The following is an 8,803-nucleotide window of genomic DNA, read 5'->3' as shown; positions in this document are numbered from 1 at the left end:
GTATAAGAGACAGCCTCAGCCGCCTGGAGGCGGCCGACAACGAGGTGGAGGAGCTGGGTGCCGGCATCGCCGCCCTCACGGCCCTCAAGGTGGGAGCGGGCCCCGTCCCCTCGCGCCTTCCTCCCCTCATGTCCCCTCGTCCATCCCCACGTCCCCTCGTCCGTCCCCACGTCCCCTCATCCGTCCCCACGTCCCCTCGTCCATCCCCACGTCCCCTCGTCCCCTCACAGCCTCGCCACCCCGTCCCCTCACCTCTCCGTCTTTCTCTTCCAGAGCCTGGACGTGGCCAACAACCAGCTGAAGGAGCTGCCCGCCGCGCTGGCCGACTGCCCCCGGCTGAAGGAAGCCAACTTCAAGGGCAACCAGCTGAAGGACAAGCGGTTGGAGAAGATGGTCAACGGCTGCCAGACGAAGGCCATCCTGGAGTACCTGCGGGCTGGCGGCCGCGGGAAGGGGAAGGGCGAGAGCTCCAGGGAGGAGGCCAGGAAGAAGAAGAGAGAGAAGCAGCAGAAGAAGGACGATGGGGAGCAGGACGAGGTGGAGGAGGCGAGCAAGCTGCTGGTGAAGATTCTGCATGTCTCCGAAAACCCGGCGCCTTTGGTGGTGAAAGTGAGCCCGGGCGTCAGAGACGTCCGAGCCTTCATTGTGTGCTGCGTGCTGAAGGGAGTCAACCTCAAGCCGGGAAGTGCTCTGAAGAGGTTCCTGTCCGCGCAGGTAACTGCTGTCGATCGTTTGCCGTGGGAGAGTTGGAAATGGGCTGGGCTCCAGCCAGCAGATAATTTTCTGAAATTTGGGGTGAGCTCTTGGCTGAGGGGACGGCGGCGCGGCGTGGCCCCTGCCCGCGACCTGCCGCCTGCTCGGGCCGTCACCAGCAGAACTGGTTTTCCCAAAGAACCCGAACGAGCTCAGATTTTGCCGTGAGAGGGCGATGAGCGCGCAGGCGCCTGCGATGGTGCCGCTGCACCACCAGCTTGTGAGTGCTGCGGGACGAGGACTGCTCCTAAACCCGCGTCCACGCCAGACGCAGCCTGGTTTGGCTCCAGGTTCCCTGATCCCAGCCCAGGCCTCCAGCCGAGGCGTCACCAGCCTTCTCCTGCCAGGCCGCTCGCCCGTCCCTCGGGCAGCGGCGTTGGCTTCCCTCGGATTGTGGGACGCGCGTTTGGGATTGGTTTCTGATCTGAAACTGTTCGTCTGCATCTTGGGAAATAGGTTGTGTGCTGAGCTTTGCTATCTTTGCGTTTGGGTTGTAATTCAGATAAAATACTTTTGCAGGCAAAGAGAAGGGTCCAGTTAGCACAGAAGGGTCGCTCAGCTAGCTGATAATGCTACATAAAATGCTGAACCCCAGGAGGAATAAATCCTGTTGATGTTTTTGATGTATTCTGATGGCATCCTTTGTGTTTCAGACTAAACTGCATGAAGACATCTGTGAAAAGCGGACAGCAGCCACAATTGCCACCCACGACTTGCAGCTGGTCAGGGGCCCTCTGACATACAGTGTTCAGCCTCCTGACGAGCTGAAGGTAGGGCCGGTGGCATCGGGGGCCTTTCCACTTTTTTTCCTTTTTGTTTTCTGGATCTGTATGGAATGGAGAAAATTTTCTTTCCCTGTAGATCCAAGGAAACTAATTACAGGAACTTTAGTTTAGAATCTCTACTCATTTCCTTGCTATCCTGCTGTACCAAGGCCTGCTTGGACAAGCCTTGCTGCTGCTCCAGGACCAGTTAAGAGTGCTGAGTCTGAGGACTTCATCAGGGAAAGCAGTTGTAGACTTTTTTTCCCCCTCTAAAACCATTGTGATCTCGCTTAACATGTGCCTTTGCCTAAGGTGACCGAGGTGTCGGAGTTTCGGTGTTGATCCTTTCTCCCTTGTTGTGGTGTTACCACCTTAATGTTCCCTGGAGGTCCCTGTTGGTTGGGATGTGCGTGGAGTGTCGTGCAGCAAAGCAGGTGCTTGTTGGCGCACCTGAAACGGCAGCAGCCTTCAGGGTAACCTCATTAAATCAGAGCAGGGTCTGCTGATTGACCCAGTCTCAGGTTACCGATGTTGCTGCTTTCAAAGAAGGGAAATAATAAATAAAAAAAGCTCACAGTACATCTGTGTGACAAGCTCTTAGACTGTACTTGTAACTTCAATCCAGAATATAAAAATTTTATTTCAAATTTGTCATCCTTATTTATTTAGGCCTATTTCAGCATGTCTGTTAATTATCCTCCCTCCAGAGGCCCTCCGAGAGCAGTTGGGACCCTCTCTGGGGCTGACCCCAAGTTTTTGGTGTATTCTGCTCTCTAGACACCTCGTGTCTCTAACTGTCTGTGCACGTGGCCTGGTCCTCGGGGACGAGTTCTCCCTTTTCCTGCTGGCTCCCAGAGCCTTTCCTACAGGCTTCTGTGACGGGGCAGCAGGTTTTCGTGTTATTCAGCAAGTAGTGACAGCGAAGGAACCGGCTAAGAAGCTGTCTGGGACTGGTTGGGTACTAGTGGATGAGCCTGTTTTTCACGTGGGTGTTGTAGCTCACGCCAAGTTTTAAACTCTGTGTAATCATCGTGGTCCATGTTAAGTAGAAAGTGCGTGGCCACACTGAAAAAGGCGTTAGGACCGGTGGCACACAGAAGTGTGGTTGTTACTATTGACTGGCTTACAGGAGAGTTTTAATAACCCCAGCGTTTGAGCCACTCTTAAATCCCAATGTTTCTTTTCTCGTATGGAGTAGATAATGCCCCTGGGTCGAAAGGAGATCAAGGCAAAGGATCTTCTCCGTCAGCTGCAGTCAGAGGCTGAGGAGCAGAGGAAGCAGAAGAAGCGTCAGAACGTTTCTGGATTGCACAAGTCAGTACGCTGGTCTTTTGTGGGTTTTTTTCACGTGAATTTTGGTAACTGGTATGGAAAGGCAGCGCTGACGAGAAGGTGCTTGAACGTTATTGGGAGGGGTGTTCTGTGAGGGTGGCGGGGCTGGAAACCCCGCGCGAGCTTGGGCACCTGCGGCGAAAAACACCGAGCTGCATTTACACACAGAGTACCTGGGGTGAAATGAGGTGATGAGCGCCTGCCATTACCTCTGGCTGTGCCAAGAGTAAGTTCTTGTCATCTGAATTATTCTTAGAGGTGACAGAGACATTTAGAATAGCAAACAGAAGGGAAACAAAGAGGGATGAATGTCAGCGCGCCGTGTGAATCGGGGGCGCGGTAAATCTGCCGTGGGTGAGCTCTGAGGCGGAGCGTGGCGCTGGCTTTTGTCACTGTTTTCTGCCGTTGTGTCCAGCTGCTGTTTCAGTTGCTCACTTTTTGCTCCTTTGCTTTTCTTGGCAGGTACCTGCAGTTATTGGATGGCAAAGATAACTACCCCTGTCTCGTGGATGCCGAAGGCGTGGTGATTTCTTTCCCTCCGATAACCAATAGTGAGAAGACAAAGGTACTCCCTTAGAGGAATTAATCAGAATTAAACAGTGTCACTTTCCACAGAGAGAGGCTTAGCTCCAGATCCAAAGATAGGCACGGTTCTGTGAAACTTGTGATCGCGTTCCAAATATAAATCTTCAAAGCCTGAACCTTCTCTGCTGGGTTGTCAGATTGAGATGGATCTTGACGTTGTATTTTTCACCTTGGTAAATCTGCCAGGCTTTGGCAAGCTGTTCCAAAGGCACCCGCCTGCCTTTGCAGAGGTGGCTTCTGACTTTCTGTCAAGGAAGGCAGAACTTTGCCTCTGGTGGAAGTGAATGAAAGCCCTTCCTGCAGCTTGTGTACCAAAACGGTGCTGAGAGCCTGTGGGTGAGTGCGCTCCGATCCCTTACGTGCTTTACCTGTGAAATTCTTACAGATTAGAAAAGAAACCCGTGATCTGTTTCTGGAAGTGACAAGTGATACCAGTTTACAGATATGCAAAGATGTCATGGACGCACTGATCCTGGTAAGTAGTTCAGGAAGATAATCCTCTGTTCTTGCCATGCATCTTAACAAAATGGTTAATCACTCACGTGTATTGAGAAGAGTACAGAAGTCAGTTTTTATTTGAGCACTATTATCATTCCCTCCCCTTCACTTACTCCTCCATTCTTGCTGTGTCACAAAAGGTTTTTATATTCTTTTATAACCTGACTAACCGTCAGACCTCAAAGCTCACCAGGGTAAATAACATTGTGTTACCACAAGTGGAGATGCACGGTTTGACTTTGAACACCTTCCCCTTGTTAGTGAGCTCATGGCTTGAGCTGCTGCCAATAAATTCTTTTGGGGAGATTTCTCACCTCGGCCTTGCCTGGTCTGTTTTTATCAAAGAATTACCTCTCAGATACGTACTAGTGGCAGGACAGCCACATTAAATGCTCGTCAACACGCTTCCTTTTCATTAAAGCTTTCTTACTGAAAGGTTAAAACTTGGGATTTGGCAAGTACAGGATAGTTTGCTGTTAAATATTTTTCAAGATAAATGTATTTTTTCCTCATCCAGTTCACATGACCCTTAGAACACGTTGGTGAAGGCTGGTTTGTGTGGTTGATACCAGCTGCTAATGGAGACAATTTCAGGTGCACCAAAAGCAAACTCGGTGATGATCTTTGAGAGAGGCCGAGTTCTGTGTTAAATGTGAAAAATTAAACTGTTCGGAGGAGCGGGCCCTCCTGGAGAGCAGAGCAGTGATAACATCAAAACCCCTTTCTGTTTCCTGGGAGGTTCTGACCCACTGCAGAAGTTTTCGTGCAGATATTCCAGCAGATGCTGGCCAGATCTGCACCTCGGAAGCAACCTGGGGTTGCTGTGAGGCCTTAGCTGCAGAATTAATCTTGTTTTCTGTTTTGCTTTTAACAGAAAATTGCAGAACTGAACAGATTTACCTTGGAAAATAAGGAAGACTCGGGCTCGGATGATGAATCTGATGCTCTTTGTGGACGAGTGAATCTGAACCCCAGCCAGAACGTGCAGGCGATGAATCTTCCCTTGGTAGTGGAGCAGGTTCGGGTGGTGGACACAGATGGAAACTTGAAAGTACTTTATCCCTCAAAAACTGACCTGGCCACAGTGTCCTCTCTTCTGACTGTAATACGCTAGCAGCTATCAAAGCTAAGACAGTGGTTCCTTTTTTTTTTTTTTCCCCCTCCATATTCAACAACGCAACTTGTACGCAGCGAGGCGGTTTGTGGGTTTTTTAAAAGAAAAGATGCGGTGCCTCCTGCCTGGGTCTGTAAAATCTTTCAGGTTTGATCGAGCTACGGCAAGGATTATCGTATTCTTTCAGCCTTAATAGAAAGTCATCGGTGTTCTGACAGAGAACAGCATCTTCAAAAGCCGACTGAGGGGCAGAGGTGGTGCTGGAAGTCAGAAGGCGTTAGCTTGTAGGGAAAATCGTTGTGCCATTGTAGCGTTTATAAAATGAGCGCAGTTGTCTTTTTTCCTGCGAGGTCACTGGTTCTTCCTGGCGTGTTTCAGCTGGATGATTATTTTGGCAGCTAAACTGGGAAATCCAGCAGGTGACAGCACTGAACCGCAGTCCCAGCTGTGTGCCAGTCCTGAGGACAGAACGCAAAGCCGCTGCGCTGACGTCTCCTCCTGCCCAATTTTATTTTTATATCTGGAGTGATTGTGACAATTCAGAGGCTGTCAGAACTTGAGGAGCGGGTTATAAAGTGATGGTTTCTCTGTTCAGGCATTAACACAGCTTCCATTTTTAAAGCAGTTGAATTGAGTGCAGGGGTTTGCGTGTCCCAGTGCGTTTCGGAGCCGTCGCTCGTCCTCGTGGGAGCACCAGCTGTGGTGCCCTTGTTGTGCCCCCGCTGATCGGTGCTGATGGAGGACGGGGGGTTGTTCCTGCTCCCGAAGTTCCGCTCCGTGCAGAGGGCTGACGCTGCCTTCCATCGACACCGCTGAAGCTCCCCGACTCCCCGAACACGAGGATCTCGCCCAGAGTGACCCTCCTGGAGCTTTCTGTCACGCTCCCACGTGAAGAGCGTTGGGGACACCTTCCAAAATACAGGTAGTCTGAGTGGTTCTAGCTGTTGCAGTCCGGGTGACTTTCACATCCGGGCTCCTACCTGTGTGAATGCGAACCTCTCCGTAAGCTGGGGTGACCTACAGACTGACTTTTTTTCCTGTTAAAAAATACAGAGCTCTAACTGCACTTCTAGCTACCGTGTCAAATACGTGTTGGGACTTGGGTGTTGAATGGAAAAATAAAAAGAGTTCTTGCGGTCACATGTCGCTGTCCCTTGTTCTGGCATTGGTGAGTTTGCCGGTCGTGTAACGACACAAACTCGCCAAAGCAGCCATCGTGTGCTGCAAAAACGGTAACACGACGCAGTGCTCGGGCCTCCCTCCGAGCGCGGCTGTTTCTGCGGTGAGTTACAGTCAGTTGTGCTCTGAGGTGGCGGAAACAACCGAATCAGATATTCCTGCAGGACTCGATTTCAGTCAAATGAGTTTAATTTGTTAGTAAGACTCAAAACCAAGGAGCAGGGGCCTGAGGCTGCTGCAGTGCCTCAGGCTCCTACCTCGCAGGGCTCTTCCTCCTCTCCCTCGCGCTGGCAGGTGATAAAGTCGCGTCGATGCTGTAGAGCGATGGGACCTTGATGCCCTTCTGTCTCAGCATCTGAAGGAACTCCAGCCGTTCGTTAATGATTTTCTGGAATGCGAGCGGAGGCGGGAAGGCGTCAGACGGAAGCAGCGCTGCGGAGCGTTCTCGCTCCCCCTCGGCCCTGCCACCGGCTGCCCGCGCGCCGCGTACCTGCATCGCCTCCAGCACCTCCTCGTCCGCCAGCTCTGCCTGCGGAGCCTTGCTGCCTCCCGTGCTGAACGTGGCCTGAAGGATTTTGCTTCGGTATCTTTCAAACTTTTGATAAAAGGGGAAAGTAGGTGTGTTTAGTCTTAGGTGTTTAGTTACAGAGACTGCACTAGTGAATGGTGAAATGGGAAGTCTGCTTAGGGGAAATTACGGGCAGTTTGGGCTCTGCTGTGAGCGCTGGGATAATGATGTGTTTCTGAGTGGACCGAGTCCCTCCCCCTGGTAGCAGGCTCAGTGCTCACTACCAGGCAGAAAGTGCTTTTCAGGGGACACCTGTTACTTTGAGCCTGGAAGGGTATTAGAAATCTGGTGATGAAACTCTGAATTTCTCAAGGGTTTCTGGTATTTGAGGCCCCTTTGCTTTGCAAGTGACGTGAGAGCTGGGAAGCCAATGGCCTGAGTTTCTGCTCTGCTGGCCCTGTGGCTGCCAAGGGAAGCCGGGTCCTGAGAGCAAAGGCCTGCAGTGCCCTGGAACACCTCCCGCTGTGCTTTGCCCAAGAATGTTTCAAAGCTCCCAGATTCTCTGCTGCCGTGGTTGAAGTGTCTCCCAGGAGGGAGGCAGGAGGAGTGCTTACCCTGCTGCTGACACGCTCCAGTGCCACCCTGGCTTGCAGCTCCCTGTGCTGCAGCATCTCAACTTGGCTCTGTGTCGCCTGCTGGGCGCGTTGCTGCTCGTGGATGCGGTATCGGCCCCTCAGCACCTCTGCCTGCAGCTGCCTGACTGTCCCCTCTAACTCGCTGATCAGCTTGTTCTGCTCGGCCAGTTTGGATTCTTGCTCTGCGACGACCTGAGGAGATGGATAAATCAGGGTATTACAGCGAGGAAGAAAGCGAGCAGGCTTGGCCGCATCTTCCCTGTAGCTGGTCCAAATGCTTCTTGTATTTCCTGGGCAGAGTTTACAGACTAACAGCTCTGCCAGTACTGGTAACCATTATTGGCATTTTCTCTAACACTACTGGACTGAGTAGGGTTTTTTTATGTGACAAACTCCCCCAAGCCCCAAACAAGCACAACTGTGCAGCTAACAGAAGAATTTTCTGTAGCAGTTTTGCACCAGATTCACCTGTCGCAGGCTGCAGTTCTCCTCTATTGTCGCCGTCATTGCCTCGGGTTTCTCTCCTTCTCTCAGGCTGCAAAACTTCAGCAGAAAGTTATTTTATGGGTCAGTTTTGCAGTTCCCGGGTGCACCTCCTCTCTACGAGGAAGGGAACTGCCGCACAAAGCCCGGCTCCCCGCTGCCAGCTCTCCTACCGACCACGGCCGCCGCGCTCCCGGGGCCGTACCTTGGCAGACAGGGCCTGTAGCTGCTTTTCCTGCTCTCTGAGCTTCTTTTGGAGCGTTTCCTTTTCAGACGTGGCTCTCCGAAGCTGGGATTCCTGGATCTCTAGCTGTCTTTGCAAGGAAGAGATGACACCTGTGAAGTTGGGAGTACTGCTGTTGAGCAAACCAAATCCCTGCCACAAGCTTTGTGGCTCCCTCCTTCAGGTAAGCGTAAGCAGAGCTGCTGTTGTAGCCCTCAGGGCGCAGGCTCTGCGGGGAATTTAATGCTCCAGCCCCAGTGATGCTGGTGGGTGATGCATTTTGTAGTACTTTGCTGGGGTATCTATTCAACTGACCTGCTTGTGTGAGGGATAGCAGGGCTGGCAGCACAAACACAGATTTGCCAGAGTGCTGAAACGCTGCTGGATGCCCCGGAATAGCGCTGGGGGCTTCCTCTGCTGGGTTTCCTCATGCACTTTGCTTCTACAGGGAAAGGGGTTTCAAAACAAAGTGGCGTTTCAGCCTCGCCCTAAGTGACTGTGGAAAGCAGGATGTTTTGTGCTTGTGAGAACCTAAGCTAGGATTTTTTTCTAGGTGGAAGGAGCCGAACTGTGAGAAGATGTGAACGTGGGGGCTAGGGCAGCAGCGTGTCTTCTGGACGCCTTCCCCAGGTACCTGTGGCCACGCTGTAGTCATCCCTCGCTTTCCGCAGTTCCTGGCGGAGCTCTGGCTCGGCTCCCTGCACCTCGGTGAGCTTCGCCTCGCCCCGC

At 52.1% G+C, this 8,803-nt stretch overlaps 2 protein-coding genes across 2 annotated transcripts in view; one reads left to right on the top strand and one right to left on the bottom strand.

Annotated features, from left to right (window-relative positions):
- The window catches only part of LRRC47 (leucine rich repeat containing 47), a 7,078-nt gene extending 892 nt beyond the window's left edge, over nucleotides 1–6,186 (top strand). The window contains exons 2-8 of the mRNA XM_026862959.1: nucleotides 8–89; nucleotides 274–714; nucleotides 1,407–1,523; nucleotides 2,716–2,831; nucleotides 3,312–3,414; nucleotides 3,820–3,909; nucleotides 4,807–6,186. Of these exons, the coding sequence (XP_026718760.1) occupies nucleotides 8–89; nucleotides 274–714; nucleotides 1,407–1,523; nucleotides 2,716–2,831; nucleotides 3,312–3,414; nucleotides 3,820–3,909; nucleotides 4,807–5,046 (1,189 nt within the window). The 3' untranslated portion in view covers nucleotides 5,047–6,186. The remainder of the gene's footprint in view (nucleotides 1–7; nucleotides 90–273; nucleotides 715–1,406; nucleotides 1,524–2,715; nucleotides 2,832–3,311; nucleotides 3,415–3,819; nucleotides 3,910–4,806) is intronic.
- Nucleotides 6,084–8,797, bottom strand: CCDC27 (coiled-coil domain containing 27). Its single transcript, XM_026862844.1, has 6 exons — nucleotides 8,709–8,797; nucleotides 8,057–8,187; nucleotides 7,837–7,911; nucleotides 7,348–7,560; nucleotides 6,716–6,820; nucleotides 6,084–6,613 (listed from the first exon to the last, which is right to left on the bottom strand). The coding sequence occupies exons 3-6, from the start codon at nucleotides 7,873–7,875 to the stop codon at nucleotides 6,479–6,481; spliced, it is 492 nt and encodes a 163-aa protein (XP_026718645.1). The 5' UTR covers nucleotides 7,876–7,911; nucleotides 8,057–8,187; nucleotides 8,709–8,797; the 3' UTR covers nucleotides 6,084–6,478.
- Between the last annotated feature and the right edge of the window lie 6 nt (nucleotides 8,798–8,803).

Source organism: Athene cunicularia (assembly GCF_003259725.1).
Source record: "Athene cunicularia isolate RWA chromosome 21 unlocalized genomic scaffold, athCun1 chr21_part1, whole genome shotgun sequence".
In the NCBI taxonomy this organism is placed as follows: Eukaryota; Metazoa; Chordata; class Aves; order Strigiformes; family Strigidae; genus Athene; species Athene cunicularia.
The sequence above is the reverse complement of the archived record's forward strand: the minus strand, read 5'-3'. Positions and strand labels throughout refer to the sequence as shown.

Coding starts and splice junctions, on each gene's coding strand:
- CCDC27 (XM_026862844.1), bottom strand. CDS start 7,875: ATGACGGCGACAATAGAGGAGAACTGCAGCCTGCGACAG. Junction 6,821..7,347: donor TGGAGCGTGTCAGCAGCAGG/GTAAGCACTCCT, acceptor TTTTATCAAAAG/TTTGAAAGATACCGAAGCAA. Junction 6,614..6,715: donor AGGTGCTGGAGGCGATGCAG/GTACGCGGCGCG, acceptor CTCGCATTCCAG/AAAATCATTAACGAACGGCT.